The sequence below is a fragment of the Centropristis striata genome, chromosome 15, assembly GCF_030273125.1.
Source record: "Centropristis striata isolate RG_2023a ecotype Rhode Island chromosome 15, C.striata_1.0, whole genome shotgun sequence".
Lineage (NCBI taxonomy): Eukaryota > Metazoa > Chordata > Actinopteri > Perciformes > Serranidae > Centropristis > Centropristis striata.
The window spans coordinates 5,521,492-5,548,815 of NC_081531.1; the positions used below are offsets into that span (position 1 = coordinate 5,521,492).

At 38.3% G+C, this 27,324-nt stretch overlaps 1 protein-coding gene across 1 annotated transcript in view; it reads right to left on the minus strand.

Annotated features, from left to right (window-relative positions):
• Window positions 1-27,324, minus strand: part of LOC131987140 (protein turtle homolog B-like) — a 175,897-nt gene that overhangs the window by 7,535 nt on the left and 141,038 nt on the right. Inside the window, exons 16-18 of the mRNA XM_059352310.1 lie at window positions 23,216-23,380; window positions 18,758-18,803; window positions 4,352-5,989 (exon numbers count right to left, since the gene is read on the minus strand). Of these exons, the coding sequence (XP_059208293.1) occupies window positions 4,352-5,989; window positions 18,758-18,803; window positions 23,216-23,380 (1,849 nt within the window). The remainder of the gene's footprint in view (window positions 1-4,351; window positions 5,990-18,757; window positions 18,804-23,215; window positions 23,381-27,324) is intronic.

The following is a 27,324-nucleotide window of genomic DNA, read 5'->3' on the forward strand; positions in this document are numbered from 1 at the left end:
CTTCAGGGACATCTAAGATATTTTGCTCAAATTGATCCAAACAATCTTTATCCAAAGAAAAGAAAAGTATCACATGACCCCTGAAACCATCTATTTACCTCATGGTGCAGATTAGAACAGTGAGTAAGGTTTTTTAAGAAGATACAACATTTAAAAAGACTTGCACTGTTGGTTTCAGAGGAAAATTCTCCATGAATAGAAGAAGGAAAGAATATTTTTGAACAAATATGAACAATCAATTGTTGATATGTTTACAGATTGTATAGTTCCATTTAAAAAAATCATCTAGCCCGCTCTGAAATTAACAGATGCAAATGTTTCCTCGGTGTTGAGTGTATATTTTTCTCAGCTGCTCATGACTGCACAGACCTCCCTCCCATTCATGGAGGCACTTATGATTTGGCAGCCCAAAGATTTCTGCCACAAACACACACTTGGTTCTCTCAAGGCACAGAAAACAATTAGCATTACAGAGAGGCCATCTTCCCACCGCGGCTGCAGAGAGAAACCGAAGGTCGTTAGTAGAGGGGGAGAATCACAGCTGAGCAACAAAGCATCATCAATATGTATTCATAGACATGGATACTGTCTACAATGGGCTTCACCATGCTGACAGGGGGAGAGATGGCGGGAGGGGAAAATGACTACTCGGGAACAGTCACATAATGAAAAATAAGCCAAAGAAAAGCGAAGCACTAGGACAACAAATGTAACAAGAATTTATCCATATAATTTTTTTTTTCTTTTTTTTTTTTGGATACGGAGGAGCAATATTTAGCGATGGCATGCATGGCAGTTTGCACATGGAACACGACTTTAAAGGGGAATACATTCAAAAAAACGTTGGGCAGTTCACTCACACATAAGGGGGTCCTCAAGACCCCTGTGTGTCCCCGCTCGGTAAGCCCTTGGCAAAATATTTGTTCCTTGGGATAAAAAGAAGTGCATAAGCTGTTTTGACAGGACACTTGCTTCACATGGGAGTGAGAACTGTTCTGCAGTCCAAACTTACAGGTGCAATTGTATACTCACAGTTGATGTTTTGATGCTTTGCTCTACACAGATGCTTTATACAGGGGATTAAGGCCATGTGTCCACCAGGAATCTGCTTATAGTTATTCGGGCTAGAGATGGTAGTGGAAACTGTGGTCATGACTCCTGCTATTGCTCTGTTGCTGTTCAAAACCTGCTAAGAACTTGGTGCATTTTTGACAAAAGCTGGGATTTTTTTTTTAACTTCTTGAAACTGGTGCACGAAAGTACTTTACACATGCTAAGCTTTCATCACTGCCAGGAACATGCAACAGCATTTCTGCTTCATTGTTAATGCAAAAAAAAAGGAGCTGTGAATGACGGCTCCCAGTGGACACACAGCTTAACAGCTTAACGCCAATTTTACAAAATATTTCTTGGAGATTGGGGTCCAAAATATTTTCAATTGGTGTAATACAAGCATCTGTAAAATATAAATGGCAGAATGTGTCACGCTTGAGGAGAATGCTAAGAGCGTTTTAAAAGATGGTCTTAAAAATTGCAGAATGTTTATGTGGACATCCACGTAGATTAATACATCTGTGATAATCAATTTAGTATGGAAAGACACAAGACACCAGCGTAAATTGGACATCATTCCTGCTGGGAACAGGATATTTGCTTTTTAGAAGGACTAAATCAAGTCAAAACCTACATATAGCTCTAGTTCTATGACTGTTTAGCATGTGGTAATGTTATGGAATAGTTAGCAATACACCACTCTTTGTTATTAACATCATTCTTTTCTAGGAGTGGATGCGACTGGTCCTTCAAACTCCTACTAGGCTCATATTCAAACTGAGACGGAGGAGGACCAGGACTACCTGGAGCAGCTGGATTTCAGTTTAATATCTTGCTAGATGTAAGGCTAGTTAATTGGAAGAATTAGCATCGGATGGCTAAAGCAAAGGTGTCTGTGTCCGGCTAACTGTCTGTAGAGCACATGGTTCTGTTACGGCTGATAGTAAAGACCAGAGACATCGTAAGAAAGTATAATCCTCCACATTGTACTCCTTGGCAATCTCCTGGGCAATCAGTTAAGTCTTGTAGTAGCAACCTAGCCTGCTAAGAAGTCTAGGCTAGAGCTGCACCCTGAACATTATTAGCATATATGAAATTAGACAGGACCGAGCAGCAATGTATATCTTCCTAGTTTAAAGGGAGAAAGGGGAAAGGATGCACTGGCTGTATTCTTAACTTGTAATTCCTTTTTTTGTTTGATGGGCCTTGACAATTTCCATACGGTAGCGAAAGCCATTGCCACAGGATAAGCAGTTAGCAATGTATTCTGTTCCCTTTTTTGCATTGTGATAAAGGGGAACATTATAGCCCGGGCTTTATACTTGACGTCAACCATGATGACATCTTGCAATGACGTTGGACTGTGACTGTCATGTCAGAAAAGTTCTTCCTTTCTTTTACGTTGATTCAAAGTGAATTGACCAATCTTCCCAGTTCATTGGTCTGTCTCTTATTCAATAGAGAAGTCGATAGTCGAAGTAGATAGCTGAGCTCGTACAAAATTGTATGAAATTATGACTTCTTTAGGGGGCTTGCATCTGCATTGACAATCATTTAACTTCTGGCTGACGTTGAACCCATGACATACAGTATAGGATACAACTGACGTGTAGTTGTATCCATTGACTAAAGGTGTAGAAAAGAAAAGCTTGTAACCATTCAATTGCCATGTAGTCGAGTTGGTTACGCAAAGATATGTTCTTTGGATTTCATACCAGATACTATACTGAATACTAGTATTTACCAATTGGCAACCTCTCCTGAACTAATTTTCAGAAAACGCAGCGTATCCAAAAATTACTTGAATACATAAATTAATCGGTTTGAGGCTGATCAGAGTAAGATTGTCTAACTTATGTGTAGAACCTGTGGTAGATTTATCGGTGAACGTGGTCAGTTAGCAAACCACTCAAGCATGAAATCGTGTTGGTGATACATCTCTGACCTCATCTAGTGGCTAACAGATGGCATATGCATATCAGAATGCATAATGTACTGAAGACTGCAGAACTTAAAATGCGTAGCCACTTTAAGAAAAAAGTAAAAAGGAAAGAACTGAAATGAACTTCACGTGTTGACTGAAGGAAGGAACAAATCAAACAAAGACTCAAAGTCTTGTATTCCCCTTTAAAGGACGAGGTGATCAAAAAAGTCCCACCTGCTAACCCCCCCCTTTCAGACATGGATCCAACCCTTACCTATTGCGGTGTAGAGGACCTGGTCACAACAACGCTGCCCAGATAGCTGAGATCAATCAAAAACAAAGCAGGTAAGACTCCAGGAGCCATCAAGAACCACCATACTGCCCCTAATTCATAATGATGGAGACATTGCAGTACATGAGAAGCGGACAGGCCCTGTGACACACTTTGCCCAACAACCTTTCCTTGGTAGTCAGACCTGGGGGTGTCCTGGGGGCAATTAGAGGGGGTGGGTAGAGGAGGGTTACAGAGAGGGAAGGAGAAGTAGGGTAGGAAAAAATCTGAGAGGTTGTAAGGCAAGGGAGAATTGGTCATGCAAGCAGGTTACTAAGGCCGAGGATGGGCCGCAGGGCCTGCCAAGATGGACTCTTCTTAAAGCATCCCTCTGCATGATAAAGGCATCTTCAAAGGCTTGGAGCTAGACATAACAATGGGTGTTTGTTTTGTCTGGGGAATCAATTGGATGAATATTATGGGATTCCTCCTGTTAGGTGAAAGCAGGGTAACAGATGAAACAGATGGAAAAACAGGGATCCTGTGATGATGTCTGCAAATTCCCAGGCTTTTAGGGGCTTGTGCCAAACAAATTACACAGTGCACTGGCAATAGTGTTTTTCATCCAGATGGACAGCAGCCCCAAAAGGTCTGAAACGTAATCTGTGAAGCAAATGCATTTTCTTGCCAATTTTTTAAAAAATCGCAAATTTTATCTTTTGGTTTCGATGGAAAATGCTATGAATTTTTAAACTTTTAGAACAATGCTTCACAGATTTCGTGGGTGAATACTTCAAACTTGATGTCTAACATGAAAAGCAGCATTGACCAAATTGAAACTAAACTGGTTCCACAGCTCACCAAATGAATCATCACAACAAAATGGTTTTCCTTCAACCATACAGTTTTCAGTGTTAAAAAAAATGAAAAAGCAACTAAACTACAAAACCAATTTGCCACAGAGATGATTTAAAAAAAAAGTTGATGAATATTAGACAGCACTTCAGTAATCAAAGTGTCAGAGCAACTTCACACATCAAAGCATTATGGGTTGGGGCAGATGACTCAAATGATATCCCTCTCTGCATGCCTAATGCACCTACCCTGAAGCTGACAACTGGGGTGGAGAGGGCTCAGATGGAAGGATCCCCTCCTCAGTCCTCCTCTGAGATGGCATCTGCCCAAATATGTTGCTGCTTTCCATGGGGGGTGACGGGGACTGGGAAGCTGGGTAGCTGGTTGCAGAGGTGGCAAAGGCCATGTGGGAACGGTAGCTGGGACTTGCTCTCCTGCTACCGTGGCCTAGGGCAGGTGAGGAGGAGGGGGTAGATCTCCTTGAGAAGCTGGCTGTGGAAGGAGGGAGCAGGGTAATCTCAGACATCTCTGGGGGTATTTGAGGTTGGACAATGCTGGGACGTGGCCTGGGACGTACTACAATCTCTGGGGAGCCCTCATGAGAACTAAGGGGGCTTTGGGTGAGGGGTGAGAGTCGGGAGGGCTGGAGAACCACCTGATGCATGCCAGAATCCATCCTACGAGCCTGTCTGGGACTGAAACGAGGGGTGGTTTCAAACCACCGTGTGTCCAGGCTACTGAATGTGCTAGGGACAATATGGGCCATTGGATCGGTGTAAGGCAAAACCGGCACACCCATACCGTGGCTTGTGTGTCTTAGCTGCCCTAAATGTGCCTCTTGCATAGTTAAATGCTTGGCTGGGGAGCCACGAGGCTTGGCCTTGCTGGGAGACTTGCTTGAGCTGCTCTTTGGGGCCTCCAGTGGCAGGACAGCTGGGTAAGTAGGCATCGGAAGGGACGAGGGCTGGAAAGCACTAAGGGGAAGAACATGAGGTGGAGGAGGATAGGGAGAGTCATGGCGGAGATGCAAAGGGTGATGCGGAGGAAAAATGAACTGGGGCCCCTCCAGACTTGCAAAGGTGAAATCCAGTCCCTGCCAAATCTCCGGTGAACGAGAGGAAGAGGTGAGTGTCAGAGGAAGTGGGAAACCAGGGACAGCATATTGTGGGAAATCACCCTCCCCCATTTCTTCAGGAATCATGGGGTGACCAAAAGGACCTTCAGCAAGGTATGGAGGGGAGGACATGACGGAGCTGAGAGGGCTAGTATCAGGCATGTAAAAAGGAGGTGGGGGATCATGATCCCCAGGGTGGCCTAGATAGCCATAGAAAGCCCTGTGGTGGAGAGCACCTCGGATCTGCCCCGTGGCCTGGAGCCGACTGCTTTCCATGATGGTCATACCTTCGAAGGGCCTCTGGAAACGAGGGCTGTAGGCTGGAGGTTGCAGGTAGGATTCCTGACTGGAGATGGGGGAAATCTGGTGAGGCCGAAGTGGGGCCATAACTGGGGGCAGAGGCCGGGGATCGTCATTCTCTTCGTCTGACTGACGGAATTCAGGATAGAGGTCTGATTCTTCCACAAATGGGAAGCCCTCAATTCGCCGGGGCTTAACGGACATTTCTACATCATTGGGATCAATGACAAAACGTCCATCTGGGCCTCTGCTGATGAGTTCGATGGGTGTTGTTGCTTCAGCTTCATGCTTGGAAATGCTGTATTTCTTGCTTGTTATTGCTCGTTTGGTCTTCTTGTACAAAGACATTTCCTCCCGCTTTCCCGGACTTGGGGGTGGTTTCTTCCCACGCTGGTCATGACTATCTTCAGATGATTCTGACGGGGATGCCTTTGAACGAACGCTCTCTGGGCTCACCTTTCCTGAAGATGATCTAGAGAAAAGAAAGAAGAGGAGGTGAGTCTTTAAATATTCAAAAAGCCAGTATTGTGCGCTAGACGTCACCAATGGGGCTGAAAACGAATACAGTTACAATCACACAAAAATGACAGCACACCTTACACAAGAGGATGAGATACAGGTAAAAGCACAGGTGTCATTTATTTACATCAACGATGGGTGCACTCCATTTATAGGGTTGTGACTTAAAAATACCACTTTGGTTCAGTACAATTCAGAATCAAGAAAACTTGCAACATCTTCATAAGTTGATACAAATATCACAAACCGCCAATGTCTTGAAAATGGAATTACCAATGGAAACCATAGAATAATAATGACTTCTTTAAAGCAGTATGGTTTTCCCTTAATACTAAATGTTATGAACTTTGCCTATGAACATCCAGGAGTTCATGTGTATTTGCTGCTGCACCCTGTAAACCTTTCATTTAACAAATTTTTGCGTATTGGCAGAGCTAAGCATGGGAAGAAGACACATCATGTGCTTCTATGCCTCACCATTAGGCCAGTTACCAACTCAATAACTTAACCTGGACACATACTTTGCTTGAACAGTGAGGTTGTAGATGCAGGGGTTTGGTGAGAACAAGAGAATTTTATTTGTCAAGTAGTCAGGAAGGAAGGTGCACACAATGATGGGATATCACACACTAAATGGATCAGTGCGAATCTCTCACATACAGCATATTCGTTTCATGCAATTCTGTTACAGAAAAAGACAATGAGAACAACACACTGGTTTGTTAGCACATACATATATCTTGCTATCTGAAGTGTAACGTATGAGTAAAGATACACTTAAATTGTTTTGACTGTACCCCAGATCATTTAATTTGTAATTAAATAATGACTACAATTAAAAAAAACATAGCTTTAAAGCCTTTGAAAATGTAGCTTCAAAATTAGTATTTCTTCAAAGCATTAAATATCCAACAAAAAAAGTTAAAAGTTAAAGTCTTTTGGTATTATTCATTGAGAATTTAACCTTCAAAACTGCTTTATCAGGATTGTGTGAGCGTGGTTTGATTAGGTTTAATCAACAGTGAACAATCATAGCACATGATCAGATGACTAATTAAATAGTTGTCCTGAAGTATATCACATTTCTGCAACAAAGCCCCAGTCATTTCAAAGAAGTGAGTAAAGCATGGGGGGAAAAAGTGATCTAACCAAAACTGCTGAGACTGACAGAAAAAAGTGGTGTTCATTGATCACAGTCACTCAGAACACAGTAGAGAAAATGGGTTTATAGGATAGGGCTTTAAAAGGTGTTCACATTCATACTGGTTGGTTGGACAGTGTAGGCTTACAGCCTTTTTACACACAGTTCACAATAGTTGACAATGTCAAAATATGACAGGAGGATATTAGGATATAAACACTAGAATACATTAGGATATTTTCCTTCAACAATGCCTGTAAAATGGATGCGGTGCTAATTAATAAATGACTTTTACCCTTTGCTGTGTCAGGGCTTGTTACAGGGGTAGAACACCTCTTTTTAAATGTAAATTGACTGCAGTACTGTCTGTGAGAAAGTAAGTATCCATGATATTGTCTAAAGGGGAAAGAGTGGCCTTTGTACTGGATTTGAGCAAGACTTTAGCAAAAATGTTGCCAATCAATAGCAATGTACAGTAACACTCTGGCATGGCAGGCAGGTGTAACTGACACCTACAGAAGAGTGACAATATCACCAATCATAGCTAGGAGTAACTGTGAATTTGTGCCAATATTTGTCAAAACCAGGTCAAAGGTCACTCCAATTGTAGAAGCTTGTTAGGATGACTGATATATATTTTATTTGTAATATATGACTAGTACACAACACACTTTAAAGTACATGTTATGAAATTATGTTCATATTTAGAGATATTGATGTTAATGACTATAGATGTATTCTTATGTTAAGGAGTAAATGAAACCATAATTTGTTTTGAAGCCACAGTTGCTTTATTTAAGGAAAATCAAACATGAAGCCAATCCTCATTGGAATCACTAAGGCTTGTGCTTATAATGATGTTATAAACAGAGTTTCTATAAGGCAGCAGCCACTGAAAAACACTGTTACATACAATATAATAGATATTCAATCTTTGTTTCCAGGGTGTAATGCCCACTTAGATGTTTCTATGAGAGAGCACATGTGCTTTATTCAACTACAGAGACAAAAAAATACTGAAATATCAAGCAAGTAGCTCATAAACTCCAGTGATAATACACATATAATACAAAAACACACATCACAACAACTACGCTTGTCTTTATAATGTGCTGCCTTTTCTGTGTTCACATAAAAGACTGCTTATACAATGTAACAATCATTAATCAAGTTCATTAAATATTTCATTGTTGATCATGTTTGTAGGTAACAAAAAGAAAATTAATTACTGCCAAAATGAACAGCCACTGAATGAAAATTCAGTGATTACTGATGCTGTAGAACCGCAATTTCAAAAAAAAGTTGGGACACTGTATAAAACAGAATGAGATCATTTGCAAATCCTTTTCGACTTATAATAAATAAAAAAAACTGTACAATGATTCTATATTTTTATGCAACGTCATAGATTGTTGTTACTATACAGTATGTTTATTCTGAATTTGCAATACGTTTCATTAAAAAAAGTCCTTTCAGGGGGAAAAAAGACTGGGGGAAGTTTGTAGAGCGCTCAAAAAACACCTGTTTAGAACGGTCCACAGGTAAACAGGTGATAATATCATGACTGTGTATGAAAGTATGAAAGTGTGATGGCAAATCATCCAACAGTTCAAGAGATTTCTCCATCTACAATCCATAACATCATTAAAAGATTCAGAATCCAAAGAAATCTCTGTAATTAAGGGGCGAGGCCGAAAACCAACAATGGATGCTTGTGACCTTTGACCCCTCTGAAAGTGATAACATTACTACATGCTCCAAAACACTTAGGAAAACAATAGTCGGTTTGTCACTGAATCTACAAAGTGAAGGCCCTATACCAACGAAATCCACAAACGTTGCCCACTTCTCTGGGCCTCAGAGTCCAAATTTCAAATTGCTTTTGGAAAGTAATAGCTGTTGTTTCATCAAATTCAGAATGAGTGTATATCTACCATAAAATATACATTTGATCAGTCTGAACATTAGGGGTGAACATTGTCTTTGTACAGTATTAAATTAAATATATAATATGTCAAATGATAAGCAAATGATCTCACTGTTTTATTTATGTTTTAGACAGTGTCACAACTTTTGGAATCAGGGTTGTAAAATAATAGGTTCGTTATAGAGTACAGACCCTCACACATACTGCCATTAGCAGCCGTTGGCACTAATGTTGTAATCTTTACAAGCAACAAATGCAGATCAACAGTTTAACACTTGACGTTCACTGAACGGAACAGGGTGGCTTAACAGACAGAAGGAAAAATGTGACTGTGACAGCATCTGGGATGTGAAAGGAACAGTGGGGAAGTCTGTCAATTCAGAAGTGTCAAAAAGATTTAAAGAAGTGAGCGGGACCTGGTCACACATTCAGCTCACATTATAGAAAAATGGCCACAATTAATAGGCAGAGTGCTGTGCACAATGCAGAAAATAGAAATGATGTTGTTTTTTTGGGAAACGCAATTGTTTGATTTTTTTTATGAGAAAGTAATTCTCAAATCTGCATGGTAAACATGCATAAGGCAACAGCTATAAATATTTATGCCTTAAGTTTAAAATAGCAAGACTGATTCTACTGCAGTGTATGTAGTCATTTGCTATGATTAAACTCAAATCTTTACTTTCATTTCATGATCTACCTTGGTCTATTTGATATATTAACGAATGAATCACCATCACCATGCAGTGAATGATCATTATACTGAATGTAGCCGACTAAAATTGTCTCAAAGCCTGAGAGTTAGATGAGACATGAGACACATGAAAAAAAAGCAAAATGTATGAATGAAAGATTGTGGTTTAAACACAGTAAATGTAAAATGTCGTGTGCCACAAGGTTCTATTTTAGGACCCTTTTTATTTTCTATCTTCATTATTGTCTTAATTTGGAAATGCTCTTTTCCAGTATTCTTTGCTGATGATACCAACTGATGATCAAACAACTTTTTCAAAACACGAAATGAAACATTCTCTAAGTATGTGACATCATGGGATATGTATGTTTTTATAATATATCTTCTTGCCTTCTTCAACTTCTTCAAATTTAATTTCCAAGTTCTCCTCAGACATGGAACGCCAAAGCACCTGAAGTACATGTTCATTATGTCCAATAATTTCTTGACATCTGTCATTTTTTTGTTTTATTTTTCAAAACTATGTAAGCTTTATAAAAAGACAAACCTACATACAGTATTGTGACCATTCAATGTACTGTAATGGTGATTCTTCCACTGAAACATAAACAAGTACAGAAATTATGACACAAAATTGAAGATTATATGTGCCATCCTCTACTCCTGCTGCCCTGAATGGATTCAAGTGTTAAACTAAGTAAACAAATTGATTATTTTTAAAATCCCTGATAACCAGGGCTAAACTTGGACCTTTTGAACTTCTGACAATGAAAATCCTTCATCTTTCATCATTGAAAGACCAGTATTGTTGTTGCCTTGTGAGGACATTTGGCCAGACGCATGCAGCCAGGTCAGGAGTCTGAGGAGCTGGGGTTGAACCAAAGTGCAAAGGGGTGTATACAGTGTGCAAGGATGGGGGACAATGGTTGGCACACTCACTGAGGACTGGAAGGTTGGGGCCTGTACCTGCTTGCGTCCAGCCCCTCCCAGTAGGGTTCAACGCTGGGAATGAGGCTAAGTGGACTCCTGTAGAAGCGGGGAGATCAGACAGTAGGAAGTAAAGAGAATATGGAGGTTAACAGGAAGCTAGTCAATGAGAGCTATGTTTGAAACTGCAACAGAAAATGACAGAGAATAGCTTGACATTATTAAGTGGGTTGGAAAAGACAGAAATGGGAAGGAGCAGTAGTAAGTCAGAGAGAAGATCTGAGAGAAAGAAGTGTCAAAGAAAAAGCTCGGAGACAAGAAATGCTACCATGAGAAAGGAGCAATAAGAGGGAGATAAAAGGAAGAGAGGGGGAAGAAATGTGTAGGATGTGAAGACTGCACTTTGAGACAGTTCTCCATTTATTTCATATTCCTCTAGGTGTGTGTCTTTGGTCCTCTGTTTTTCTCCCAACAGACACAAGAAGGAAGAAGAGGGGCAAGGAAGGAGAAATGAAGGAAACACGCATTTCATGACCATGAGCGTCCTTTCCATCACATGAGTTGCTGATGCTGTGGCACCTTGTTGCCTTTGAGTGGTGAAACATTAGTCTGTGTATGACACATCAAAACTTTGGAAAGCGTCAACACAAGCACAACAAACATCCACGGACTGTACACTCCAGTCAAACCAAATACATATCCACATTTTTAGTTAAAACTCATTTGTGTTGAAATTTTACATGATTTTGTAACTTTAAATTCTGATGATTCTGATTAAAATTTGTGCTTTTTGTGTTTCTTTCAGCTTATTATTCACTGCTCCCACAGATTAGAGTCACTGTGAGAACTGTTCGCAGCAGGAAATGCTCTTTATATGACTGGAAGATTTTCAAATTCCAAACATGGGGGCTTTGATATTTAGGAAAATGTTTTTTTTTTTTAGTTTTTAAAAAAACTTTTTTTTAGATATTTTCTAACTGTCAACAAATGAAAAGACCAAAATCAACAATGTGTAAAAGGCCTGAATGCACTGAAAGTGTCCTGTTGGACGAACATGCACCAATTAACAAGTTCTCCAGCCTAAACGACAGAAGAGGTCATGTGTCAGTACCATAAATTACGGCACGTATGTACGCATCAAGGCTTACGTTTCACGGCTCCCAGTTCAGTAGCGCATTCTAAAAATAGCACACATCACACACTCGTGGTTGTAAAAAAGGCTGCAGTTTCTGTGGATTGATGTTGTAAAACCACTGACTTCCTCGTAAGGTGCTATAAAAGACAGTTTGAACAGTAAATAAAGGTACGTAAATATCGAAAGTGGAGTACTTACAAGGGTCACGTAACTTACGTAAAAAACTTAACTTAAGTTAAAAATAATTTACTTTTTTTTCACGTGGGACGTGAACCCCGCTGTCACCCCAACCCCCAACCGAATGTGAAAATTGGCACTTTTTAACTTTGCTTGGCTGTCAATCACTACTATGTTAGCAAGATGGCGGCGGATGCATTATAGCAGATGGTAAAACACCTGAATATAGCTTGTTTTACGCTGCCTGTACAGACAACCTATACTGACGTTTATAAGGGGAGAACAGGCTGCACCAATAGTTCAACCATGTTTGGATTGTCGCTTCAAATGAGACCAAAGCAGTTTTTGTTTTTCTGCAGCCACAGTGGGTACCTGTTTGGAGAGAGCTGAAAGGAATACAAATGTATCTATTAACGGTTTATGGTGGCTATAGCAAAATCTGCCAGCTGTCAACAATACAATTGTAATCCTGCAATTCTAAATGAAAAACACCTACCACTGACCAAAAGTACACTACTAAAGGCAACATGTAAGATACTAAAAATAAGAAAAATATCATAAGCAATACATTTACATAGTAACATTTTAGAGGTGTCATAAGCTGTTTTATATGAAGATGAAATGAGATGGCTGGCCCCTTTAATGTTTTTCTACAGGTGATTACTAATAGCAGCAGCACCCAAAAGCTGCCCTCCTGCCTCATGTAAAATTGAAGATCATATAAAGAATTAATCGTAGGTATATCTAAAGCATACAAACATGTGCCTGTCTGCATATTTTCCTAAAATACTGCTGGTTCTGTGGTGTTGGCATTTCAAATGTGATGCCTGCAGTGCTCCATAGGAACATTAAATGAGGCGCATCAATTGGTGCTTTCAGTGCATTTGGGCCTGCAGTCTGTCTCTCATTATGTTCCCAATCCCCGACACTGCCTGTGGCACTCAGACACAAACCCACTGGTTCCCAATTTTAAATACTTAGTTATTTTTTCTTTTTTTTTAATGGGGTAGATAAACTACAAAAAGAAACACCACGAAACCAGGTTCCTGATCCAGTCATGGATGATGATGATGAGTCGAAGAAGGAACATAACAACCTGTGCAACAGTGTGGCTCACTGATGTGGTACAGAGGAATAATATACATCATATCAGGATTTTATCTGGGGGCAAAAACTGAGCAACTGACAAACTGATCTGTTTCTAAAACAGCTCAGTTTGTCAGTCCTGTGCATGCAACTTTTACAACACGTTTTTATGGTCAGTCTGTCTGCTTGACAATCCCGATTTTACTGAATGATTAGAGTGAGATGAACACACTGGAAACTTTATCTTATAGACTAACCCTAACACCAACCCTATAACCCCAACCCTCTAACCCTAACCCTATAACCCCAACCCCCTAACCCTATAACCCTATCCCTATAACGCTAACCCTCTAACCCTATAACCCTATCCCTATAACCCTAACCCTCTAACCCAATAACCCCAACCCTCTAACCCTAACCCTATAACCCTATCCATATAACCCCAACCCTCTAACCCTAACTCTCTAACCCAATAACCCCAACCCTCTAACCATATAACCCTAACCCTATAACCCTAACCCTATAACCCCAACCCTCTAACCCTAACCCATAACCATATAATCCTAACCCTCTAACCCTGACCCTCTAACCCAAACCCTCTAATCCTAACCCTCTAACCATCTAACCCCAACCCTCTAACCCTAACCCATAACCATATAACCCTAACCCTCTAACCCAAACCCTCTAACCCCAACCCTCTAACCATCTAACCCCAACCCTCTAACCCTAACCCATAACCATATAACCCTAACCCTCTAACCCAAACCCTCTAACCCCAACCCTCTAACCATCTAACCCTTTGACCCTAACCCTATAACCCCAACCCTCTAACCCTAACCCATAACCATATAACCCTAACCCTCTAACTCTAACCCTCTAACCCTAACCCTATAACCCCAACCCTCTAACCCTAACCCTATAACCATATAACCCTAACCCTATAACCCTAACCCTCTAACCCTAACCCTAACCCTCTAACCCAAACCCTCTCACCCTAACCCTATAACCCCAACCCCTTAACCCTCTGGCCCTATTTTACTTAATGATTAAAGTGAGATGAACACACCGAAAACTTTATCTTATTAGATAGAACAGATGTTGACAAAAAAATCTTTGGGGACATGCAACAATATATTGCAAGTCATGTTATCACAATACTCACGACATTTGATAAAATGTTTAAAATGGCAATAATGTAAGCAACGTGATATAAGTATCGTGATTATACTGGTGATTCACGTCTGCTAGCAGATAAATTCACTGCTGGCTTTAGTCTTTACGTGGGATTTGTTGAAGAGAAACAAGAATATACAGAACAACACCAGACTTGTCTTTTGTCACATACCCAATAAGATGAACTCTTTGGTGATTCAGAAAATGAATAAAATATAGTCTGGAAAATGAATGTGCAGTTGATAAAACTGCATGTTTTGTTGAAAACAGCTTCCAGTATGCAGTAATGTTAAGACAGTGGGTCCATCTGAAAAGACTTCTTCCTACAGTAGGATGACCACATATCTTACTCAGGCCTCACTCCTCATTACAGACATTTCCACTGGTTTAATACAGGTGTAACATTAAGATGGATGCTTTCCATTGAGGTGTGCTGGTGCCAGGGCTCCAGTCTGCTCATGCCGTCTCACTGGCACGGCTTATAAAGAGCCACAATTAGTGTTATTAGTCACACCTGTGCTCTTCCTGCGACGACTCGTCAAATTGTCGGCTGTGAAAAGAGTCTATTAAGGGACCTGAGGCGTCCTGGTGGTGGAGTGGATTGATTTCAGGGTCACACAAGGACAGAGGAATGAAAAGACATGAAATAATAAGCTGGAACTTCAGTCAGTCTTGCTGTCCTTAAAGTCCAGTCACATTTGAGACACACAGCAGATTCACAACAGCTTACACCTTCAGACAGATGCAGGGTTTTCACTCAGGAGTTTTTCTCGACAATACAAGACAACACTTGCTCACAAATGTTATATATTAACCAGTAAAGGACTAGTATTGACACATTTGACCACTGGTTTTATTCCTCCTTGTTCATGATGAAGTGATGAACTGTCCAATAAGGTTGTCTGGCCTCTTTAATCATCTCAAGAGATACCACCTAGAAAATGTTTTCTTTAAACGTTTGCCAATAATACACCATTTATGGTAGAAAGAAACAGTAAAAACAGGCATTATCATCAGAATTTGTACTTTCCGACAGGCCTTGAATGGATTATAGGTTACGAAAAGCTTCCCTTAGAAGAAGAAACCAAAACAAAGCTTAAAATATTATTTTTTATATATATTTATGTCAAAACCACGTTATTCTATGTGTCTCATTTAAAATGTTGCCAAAAAGAAACTGTTTGAAATAACCAGATCCTGTTAAAAACATTAAATTCTGCTCCTCAGAGACACTGTGAAGCCATGATTGATTCTGCTGAGACGAATGGTCACGTGACAAATATTCACTGTAAATCAGACAGAACTGCAGGCCGTTTACACAGAGCCGAGAGGAGAGGACAGGAGAGGTTGTGAATAGAGGTTGTAAAAAATGAAATAATTCAATATGTATAGCATGTGGAGATCCAGTTGTTTTTCCCCATTATTCATGACACTTGTAGGCACTTCGAAAAGTGTTTTATTGTGTGCACTGCATATAAATTCAATTTTATTCAAATAATAAAAAAAAAATCCTCGGAAAAATTCAACCTGTGTTTTTTCTTATTTTGTGATGTATGCCATTACAACTGTGTTATACTGCACATAAATTATACTGCTGATTCCATAGAGGTGCAGGATTTATTGCAGTGAAATACAAAGCCACAGTGACGAAAATGTAAAAACAGGCAAAAACGCCCTGAAACAGCTTGTTGCGATTCAGAAGCTTATGTGAGAGGATATAGCAATATATTGGGCTGGTCGATATATCGATATAAAAAAAGATATCTATATATTTTTAAATGTGATATGGAATGAGACCATATCACATATATCAATATAGTTATTTTTTTTTCTTTCTTTATGTATAAATGCTGCCCTTACCAGGGTTTGTCATATTTAGTTCTTTTGTATTGTTTGTTATTCTTTTCTTATAAAAATATATTTATTTCCTACTTTATGTTATAGGCTATTTTGATCTAAAGATATTTTTTTATTAAAATGTGCACTTTGTGGAGCTTTGATTTTTTTAAAAAAGGTACTCCTGTTGTTATACACTATTTATGTTCACTTAAATAAACGGTTTCAATAAAACTACTTGTGACATGTCATATTTGGCTTTGACTTTGACTGAACATTTGTTCTCACTTTGTGATAAAAAATATTGGAGTCTCAGTTCTTAAGAAAGTGTCTCGAGGCAGCAATCTTATATCACCTGCAGGACGATTCCTCTGGGAGTTCACTGAAGTTGAGACAGCCGAATTTAAAGTGCTAACGACTAGCTGACATAACAAAATGTCCTCAAGTCATTTTATGTCAAAAGATTCTGATTTTGTCTGCAAGCCACAGTTTCCAGTTTCTTCAAAAGGCTTGAGTTCTCTCTTCCAGGGCTGCAAGAACAGAATGATGTCATTCTGTTCTTGCAGCCCTGGGAGAGAGAACACATTTCTCTGTTCTTGGCACATCATCTGGGCAGAATTCTGTTCTTGTGTACTGTCCAAGAACTATTGTTTGATTGGTCAGAAATCTGAATTTGAATGAGGCGTGTGCTGCAGTGGGAGGGCCCTGTTATGACTTCCCAGGAGTTCTGCGGTGGAGTTTCTTGTGAAATATGAAATGTCCTGGCCAGAAAGAACTTTTTTCTTGATCTTGCCACCTCGAGAACAAGAACAAATGTCTAAAGGACTGAAGTTGATGAGCCACTGCTGTTCTTTCACACAGTTGGCCCGTTAATTCGGTTTCAGTAAGCACTGTTGCCCCGACAAAGCCAAATAAAAACCAATCAGCATAACATTAGTCAGCTAATTTCCTGAAAATTCTGCCTGCACATCCATAAAAATAGACTAAATGACAAAAACATCTCTGCCAGTCTGTCTGGTGTGAGCAGAGTTTCAAATTAAATACATGCAGTATCTAGAGGCTAAAAAACAAATAACATTTTTCCAGGACAACCAGGATATCTGGTCATTTTGATAAATTCTCAGGTGTTTCCATGACTAAAAACTACATTTCAAGATTTTCTTCATCGTCATTGTTTCTTGGTTGTCTACGTCCTCTTTGGTTATGATTGAGGTTTATGTTTTAGTAACATGAAAAAGGGCAATTTTCTCTGTATTCTACATAAACGTTAAGAGTTTTAAATAAAAAATATGACATATCCAAGCTAACTGCCACAGTCTGTTCACTCCTGTACAAATGTTTGAGTCTTCTTAGAGTATTTCACATTTAAATGATCACTTATGAGAAAGATTTAGTTCTAACCAAAGCAAAAAAAGCTTCAAGTTAAGTTATTTGCTGTTTTGTAGCCTTCAGCAGCTCTCATACAGTATGTTGTGAAATAGAAAAAGCTTTTGGCCCTGAGATAATCTTCCTTTTAGACGTTTCAATTAGCAGTTTCAATGCATCATCCAGTGTTAAATACATCCATTGCTTAATTATATCGTTCCAACCACAACACACACACACACACACACAGAGCTCTGGTACTCGTGCAGCTACAGTGCTAACTAGCTTTGCTTCTAGAAACACAATAAACATTCAGAACTGACATTATGACATAATAATGTGAAGCTGTCATTTAAATATCAACAGGATTTATATAATTTTACATTTTGTTATATCAAGTGAATAGGGCGCCACAGGAATCAGTCCTTGAAGAGATTATTTTCTACAGTGATCCAAAATCAAATGTAAAAATCCCATGGACGAATTCTCAATCGACCCCATGGAGATGCTTATTTTGTGATTTTGTTTGCTCTCTGTTTAGTAGTTGCTTTAATCTAACTAAATAATATTAATCATTTTACTGTTGTGATTCTGCAGTTTTACTTACCGTGTTTCATATGTAGGCCTACTGTACAAATCTCACTTTGTAGAAATAAAGTATTTGCTTTGCTTTGCAGAATAGAATAACACCAAGTTTTGGCTTTTCCAGAAGTTTCCATGTCCAATTTAATGCATCAACCCTTTTTAGCAAAGGTAAAAAAAAAAAAAACACCTCAAAGTGTATTAACATGGTTTTACTTATTTTGCAGAGATTTTTCTAATTTAGCTTTGTGCATTTAGCATTTGTAGCATTTTTTATCTGTGTTTTTTGTAATTTCTTTGTGTTCTTTTGTTTTTTTAATGTGCGTTTTTTGTAATTTTTGTATTTTTATTATGTTTTTAGTGTGCTTTGTGTGCATTTTTGGTTGGTTTTTCATGTTTTATATGTGTTTTTTGTGTATTTTTTTTGTGTTTTTGTGTTCAAAATATTGATCCAGTAAGTCAAAATGCAAAAAAATAATCAGGTCACATAGGTGATGTTGTCTTGAAAACAACACTATATACAGGCAGAATGAAAAGGAGTCCAAAACTGACAAAATAGCCCCAAACTCCAAAGGGTTAAATAATGTGAATGCTTTAGACTTCCAAGGACTAATTGTAAGTTTGCTCTAGAGCACAGTGCAGTGTAGCAGAGTTGTGTGTTATGTAACGGTTACTTACGGAGTTTCCATGCTTTTTCTGCAGTGGGTGATGGACAGAGGGGGGTCTGGAAGATGGGAGAAAGACAGAAGACCATTACTGTCATATAAGGTCAGTTTGAAGTGTTAGTAGTAGTAGTTTGAGAGAAAAAAACCCCACAGAATACTGATGTGACAGCTGATATAGAGAATTTTTGAGCTGAAGTAAAAATAAACCTTTTTTATGCAGACTGTGCACCGATTATGTCTCATTATGACTCCTACCAAAGATACTGGATAGAAGGGAAATGGGTCATTATACGCTTTGCCAGTAGAAAGGTATACACTTCCTGTCTCCTAAGTGGGCATGTGGGAAAAGTTGTAAACATAAAGCTTAAAATTTAAGTACTGCACATAAGTACAATTTTAAGGTACATGAACTTTATTTGAGTTTTTCCATTTAACTTTGTAACTTTATACTTCACTTCATTTTGAGGCAAATATTGCATGTTTTACTGCACTACATTTAGCTTTAGACAGCTTTAGGTACTTTTCAAGTTGAGATTTAACATAAATAACACAATCAATTGAAAGTGATTAGACATTTTATAGATTAAACCTCATACCAGTATATTAAGTAGTGAAATGAGCTCAACCTTTACAAAATTAAAACACTGCTTAATTAAATGCATCAACATAAATAATCTAGTAATGTGTTTATAATATCTATATAAAACAATCTCAGTGGGTCCATTCTGCATAACAAGTACATTTTGATACTTTTTTACTTTTACTTCAGTAAATTTTGAATGCAGTACTTTTACTTGTCGTGAAGTGATTATGCATTAATGTATTAGTACTTTTTCTTAAGTAAGGGATTGGAATACTTTTTCCACCATTGCATTTCCACCACTGGATTCAATGGACTCTGAAGGTACTTAGAAGGCAGCTTTCTTGAACAAATAACATTATTATACATTATGCAAACAATTGCTTACTTAATCAACCAATTGTATAAATAAAAAACTGAGAAAATAAGGACTAAATGAACCCATTTAGGCCTAAAACGCCTGTAAAAAATGTCTATAAAACCTCTGGGCGATTAAAAAAAAACAGCAACCCTAAAATCTGAAGTTGTTCTGGATTTTCAACAGAAGAGTCAACTTCTAAATAATAGATTTTTCAGCCTCTGTAGCAGATAGAAATAAAATTCAAAAAAGTATTTTTTAGAGCTTATACCTGTGGCTTTCATGAGAAGTTGAGTTTATTTGTCCAAACCTTCAATAAAGTTTTTTTTTTTTTTTAAATCAACATGTTGCATTGCGACACTCCCACATGTATCCTGATGCATTTCATTGGCCAAGAGACCGAAAATAGGTGGAAAAAACTACAAATACTACAAAACGACGTATCCGCTTTCCCGGCTTTAATGGTAGAATAACGCAACAGCGCCCCCGGTTTTAATGGTAGAAATGCTGTAATGCTTTTCCCGGCTTAAATGGGTTAAAAGAATGTACTGTAAGTTGACATTGGTGACCATACAAATAATGACAAATACAACATAATAAATAGCTACAACAATTTCTCACCCCAAGCATCATTTATCATCATTTTAACCCTTAATAGGGCACTCATTGAAATACTTGCAAATTCCAAATTTCATCCCTAGAGAATATTGGAGGATATTACAAACAGACAGAATGTGTAAAAAAAACATACGGACCCGGAGGAGGGGGGTAATATTTTGAGAATTTTTTTTTACGAGATTAAAGTGGCAAATCTACGAGAAAAAATGTGCAGATTTATGAGATTTAAAGTGGTGAATCTGCAAGAAAAAGGTTGCTTTTTCCCCCACTTTTTTTCACGTAAATCTGCGACTTTTTCCACGCAGATTTGCCACTTTAAATCTCATAAATCTGCAACTTTTTTTTTTGACGATTTGCCACTTTAATCTAGTAAATTTGCAACTTTTTTTCCGAAATATTACAGACAGAGAGACATGGGGACCCCATATTGATATCCACTGAAGTTACCAAATATAGTTCTTCGCCCATAAAGGGATAAAGGTGCATATTGGACAACATATTATGCCAATACAAACCAGGTAATTAGTTGGGCTCTAGTTCTAGGAAAATGTTCTAATCCTTCAAGACGTATGTTCAAATAAAACCTGTACAAACTGATAAACTTTTGTGTTTTGGGGATATAAACTCTGAACTGAATTGGGAGTTGTATTTCACTGTTCGTGTACTTTGTAAGTATGTTTGTATGGTAATAGCTGCAGAGCTGTGTCTCCTGTTTCAGAGTGAGCGTGATGAGTAAAGAACAGAGGCAGTTAGAGGCTGTGGAAATGAATGCAAGGTCAATAGAAGGAGGCGAAAGAACTGTTTTCACATTCAGCGATGCATTTCCGTTTCAAGCAGGCCTCAAAGTCCCAGCACCTCATGTTTATAATGGGGGAAAATGTCTTTTTAGTATTCATGATAAACAACACTGATCCAAGACATTTACATAAAAGGTTTATAAAAACTTGACTCCCCAAAGACGACACCAGTGTTGCTGCTGCTGCGGAGCCTGGAGCAGGGTTTATTCACAGGATAACAGTAGAATGCAAAAAGCACTTTAACAGAAACCATCAAATATAATGACTATAACTATAGACATGGCTGCTTTCTCAAGTGCCACTTATAGCGTCCACTCCAATTCTAACAGTTAAATTGATGTTTCCTGTTTGAACATGTAGTTAAAGCTGAGAGGACATGAGTCACATAAAGCAGCATGAGGCTGAATCAGGATAGTAATGGACAAGTTAGTTAACATAAGGTAATAGTTCACTTTTATATAATAAATGAATTAATTAACAGAGGTGTGGACTCGAGTCATGAATTTGATGACTTTTGACCAGGCGGCAACCTCCAGGTCTAAGCAGGGAGGCAAACCAGGAAGTGCCTTAAGCTGCATTCTTCCGAAAATTCCAGCAGGGGGCGCTAAGTTTGGCTGCAAAAACATTTTTGTCCATTCATTTCAATACAAATGAAAAAACACTTGATTTATTACCTCAGAATTTTTTTTAGGACAACACTATGGTCTCAATCACTAGTAAAAAAAATTTCTTCAAGGCATTTGATGTTTATAGTTAAAATAATGGGCCCATTTAGAAGAAAATAGAAGATAAAGAATCGTATGATTTGGGGCGGGGCTACCTTTGATTGACAGGTCACTAACAAGGCGAGCCGTCATCAGGAGAGAAGCAGAACAATGCATATCCACGGCAACGTGTCAATAAAGTTATATATAACGTTATATAGATATAAAAAAAAGACGTTTAGCGGTTTGGTATCATAGCTTTGACTCTATTATTCTGTATTTACTAAGGACACCTATGTCTCTGTGTAAATGTGTGCATCTCCATCCAATAAAATTCAAATAACGTTATTTTGATCCGACAGCATCCATCCAATCAAATTGCAGGGCAACCAATGAAGAAGAACTGTCAAAAAACAGCGTCAGTTGGCAAAAATCATACCAAAGATAGTTTTGTTCGGGTATAAAAACTACGAGGTGGTCAACAAAAAACGAATTGCAGTATGAAAAACATGCGTGTCAAAGATTACAGACGGAGATGCAACAACTTCTGACTTAGTCCGACATTTGAAGTAGCACAAAGAACGGGAAGTTTTGAATGAATGCTAACGCTAGCTTCTCGGCTAAGTAACTTTGCTAGCAGCATTGCTAAATTGGTCTGGAAAAAAACAGACAATGTGTGATGAGACAGGACAGAAACTGCTGTGGAACTAGTTATAGTGCAATTTGCTCTTGTTATGCACTTGTTTTCTTTTTTGAAATGTGTTTGAAGAATGTTCTTGCAAAAAAAAAGAAATACAGATTTTAAAAGCATTCATGATCCGTGTAAATATTATTACTCTGTTGTTAAAAGGACTCAAAAGGACTTGAAACTCAAACTGTAGGACTAGAGACTTGACTTGAGACTTACTTGTGACTTGCAAAACAATGACTTGGTCCTAGGGCTGGGCTATATATCGATATAAAAGATATATCGCTATATTTTTAAATGTGATATGGAATTATACCATATCGCATATATCAAGAGAGTTCAATTTTTTTTCTTTCTTTATATATAAATGCTGCCCTTACTAGGGTTTGTCATATTTAGTTCTTTTGTAATGTTCGTTATTCTTTTCTCACATAAATTATTCATTTCAGAAAAATATTGGCCTATTTTATTTCATAGGCTATGGAGCTTTATGGAGCTTTGGATTTAAAAAAAAAAAAAAAAAGGTACTCCTGTTATACAGTATTTATGTTCACTTAAATAAACAGTGTCAATAAAACTACTTGTGGTTTTTTGGTCCATATCGCCCAGCCCTACTTGGTCCCACCTCTGTTAATTAACCATAAATCTGTTCATTAATGTATTCAACACTTAAAAATTAGCTTAGCAGTCGTAGAGATAGCTATCAGGGTCAGAGTCTCCTCTCACCTTTTTTCCTCTTAAGCTTCCTCCTGCGCTGCTTGTTGACGAAGCAGGCAGCCATCGTACTGAACAGGACGGCTGCTGCCAGGAAACAGATGGTGGCCACAATGCCAGCCACCACAGGCCGCGCCAGCCCACCTTCCTCCACCATCTCTGGGGGAGGGAAGAAGTCTGTGGGGCGAGGAGGAGGAGGACAGTGTCAGGCATGTAAAGCTGGTTGGAGTCACAGAGTAGCAGCAGAATGAAAAGGAGGGAAGTGACAGTTTGCAGATGGAAACAGATACGTAGAGGAGCAGTGGTTAACCCTTTGATGCACAACATATTGACCCCCTTCTAATGCTCAACATGGATCAAAAATGACCTGCATTCATTCCCCATGTTATTTAATGCTGCTGTGTGTTTCTGTGTTCTATCTTTTGATATCAACTTATTTTATGATTGAATATTCCAAGTATTCTTTAAATATCTTGTTTTTGATAACAACAGATCATTATTTCCGTTTTGCCTCTCATACTTTATGAAGAAAAAAAGTTTTTGTATTATTACATAGCTAACTACTTGGCTAAGTAACTTGCTAAGCTAACTACTCAGCCAAGAAGTTAGCTAAGTAGTTAGCTTAGCAGGCTTCTAAGCTAACTACTCAGCCAATAAGTTAGCTTAGTAGCTTGCTAAGCTAACTACTTAGCTAACTTCTTGGCTAAGTAGCTTACTAAGCTAACTACTCAGCCAAGAAGTTAGATTAGTGGCTAGCTTAACAAGCTACTTGGCTAAATAGTTAGCCAAGAAGTTAGCTTAGCAAGCTACTTAGCTAAAAAAAATGGATTTTGACCCATGTTGTGCATTAGAAGAGTAGTGACATAAAAAGGGATTTTATTCAAAAATGAATAAAGGAAAACATAAAATTAGGATGTATGATGATCAAAAAAAAACTAATTGAGGAAAACCTGGAATACTGAATGATGAAAATAATTTATTGCAAAGATATAGAACATAAAAACTCTGTCGGGTCACTTTAGACCCATGTTGTGCATCAAAGGGTTAAAGGCAGCAAACAGAATAAGAAACAATTGTACTATTTTACTTTGCCCACTAGATTTCTGATATGGCACTGCTCAAGAGTAATGCTAATGTCAACATTCATTTTCTGGCTCTGAACTAGGGGGTGATATTTACTCAGAGATTACCACGCAGATGTGAATCCACTGAAAAAATGCACCCTGCAAGAACACACTGTGCTTTGATTAAGCAGCTACTTCACTGTATTAGAAACAGAATCAGGATGTTCTAATGTTTTGCCTGTTATGCATATAAGCCGCTGCCACCCTGCCTGGCAAAAACAAAGAGGCTTCATGCAATCTTTTGCTGGGTCCTGCAGAGGAGCCTTTGAAGGACCGATGAAAGGAAAAGTCCTGCCATTTCCAATGAGATCCAGATATGCAAGAGCTGACCTTTACTAATGCATGTGTCTCCAAAATGGGCATTTCTGCAGCATGATGACTTTGCAGAAAGTAAACTTTTTTCCCCCAAACTCTCTGCATTCAGACCTCCCAGTGTAGAAAGCTGCAGAGGCTGCATGTTAGCTGGTTGCTATTAGAGATCCCCCCTGAACTGATGATTATACATTCATTTATTAAAATAAAAAAAATCCTAAATCCTTAATCCTTAATAGTTGCACACATGCTCCTGCCTCGTTAAAAAAAAAATCCCAAATCTATCAATATCCAGATATTTTTCATTTAAAAGTTGAACGACTGAATACAAAATGTCTGTTACTTCACAAAAAAGTCCATCTCAGCAAAAAGTAACAAATCCATGTACTGATGATGTACCTGATAAGGTTCTTTACTTTAGTATTTCCATTTTGTTGCTACTTCATCCTTCTACTACACTCTATTATGGGGCGAAACATTGAACATTTTATACTACTATATTTATAAACAATAATAAATATAATCTAATATATTTAATCTAAGCAAAATATTAATTATACAGTCATGGAAAAAAATATTAGACCACCCTTGTTGTTATCAATTTTGTGTTCATTTTAATGCCTGGTACAACTAAAGGTACATTTGTTTGGAAAAATATAATGATAACAACAAAAATAGCTGATAAGAGTTTAATTTAAGAGCTGATATGTAGACTTTTTCCATGGTTTTCTTGATAATAATTTTAATTATTATCAAGAAAACCATGGAAAATGTCTAGATATCAGACATTTGTCAGGTCTGTCTGCCAGATTTTTAAAGGCTTGTTTTTTTAACAGAGTTTTAGATGGATCAGAGCTGCTGACCTCTACTGAGTGCTCTTTTCTAGTTTAAATCTCAGATTCAGCACTGCACCACATTGTAGTGCTGTGTTTCTTCATTATTTTCTGACGCTCTGTTCAACATGACTGGCTGCATTCTCCAGCTAGTTACACTCAGAGATAAATGCGACTGGCAAAGTCGTGCATTAACAAAATCATAATGATAATGAAAACCCAGCCAGACACAAAATGACCAAAAAATTACACAAAATTAAGCAAAAAAGGACTCAAATTGACCACTAAAATGACAAAAAAATGACCACAAAAAGACACAAATTGATCAAAAAGACACAAAATGACTAAAAAAAGACACAAAATGACCAAAAAAAGAAACAAAATGACCAGAAAAGACAAAATGACCAAAAAAGACACAAATTGACCAAAAAAGACACAAAATGACCAAAAAAGACACAAATTGACCACAAAATGATCTAAAAAAAGACACAAACCGACTGAAAAAAGACAAAAAATGACCAAAAAAAGACAAAATGACCAGAAAAGACACAAAATGACTAAAAAAGACAAAAAATGACCAAAAAAAGGCACAAAATGACCAAAACAAGGAAACAAAATGGCCAAAAAAAGACACAAATTGACCACAAAATGATCTAAAAAAGACACAAAATGACCAAAAAAGACACAAAATTACCAAAACAAGGAAACAAAATGACCAAAACAGACACAAATTGACCACAAAATGATTTTTAAAAACCCATTAAATGACCAAAAACACTAAAACACTTTAACACATGAACACTTTAACACAGTGGAGACAGAGCTGACTTCCAAAATGATTTGGCGACCCCCAAAAATCATCTCGCCACCCCAATTGCGGCTACTTTACCTCTGCTATAGAGCTACCAACTTTAAGAAGTGTCCTCAGTTTATTAATGCAGGAGTTGTTTTAGTGGCCTACATACTAATGAATCACTCAGAGAGAACCAGGGGGGAAAATGTGTCAACCTTTGTTATCAACTTGTTAGAGTGCTTTATGTGCTGCAGTGAAGCATGATACAGCAAAATGCAAACTATTATCCCTCCAGCAACATTGGCACTTGACAAAACACCTTTGCCATCTTTGATAGGACGGAGTGTACCCACATCATGCTTTAAGTATGATGCTGTTTGACAGTATGCAGAGAAAATCGAATTAATACCAAATCAACAGAGATATGAGCCTTTGATTGCCACTTGCATTGCTCTCCAGTGTAACCAGTAGGGGGCAGCAGAGGCCTTTCAGAGATCCTGAGAAAACCCTGTCTATAAATGCTTCCAACAGCTGCTCTTACCAAATGATGTGCACCCGGTGACCTCTGCAGGAGAGTGACATCGCATTTTAAGGAGTTTCATTTCACATTTAAAACAGACTTTCAGTGCTGCGACCAAGAAAAGACAAGCTTTAATGAGTCTTTTTTTAGCGCGCGCACACACAGCAGCCCGACGCGATCCACGGGAGACAGGCAGAGAGATGATGTCATACTTTTCAGGATGCTACAAAGGAGTGTGCATGTAAAGAGCGCTTAAATTTAATAGTGCTGAGTTGGCGAAATGTGAAGTTGGAGTTGCTGCGTGTGCAATACATTTACAGCTCAGAGCTGCAAAGACTGCCCGAGGTTAGAGATGCAGGTTACCGCCAGAGGTTGTTGGGTTGAATCCCAGCATTGATGAGAAAAGCTCCTCTGGATTCAAGGCAGTAAACAGCAAGAAGACCTGCTTCCTCTCTCAGACTGATTCATTTTGCATGTGATATACACTGTATAACGTATATCTCATACATTTGATATTTGTACTTCTATCAGATTGTGTC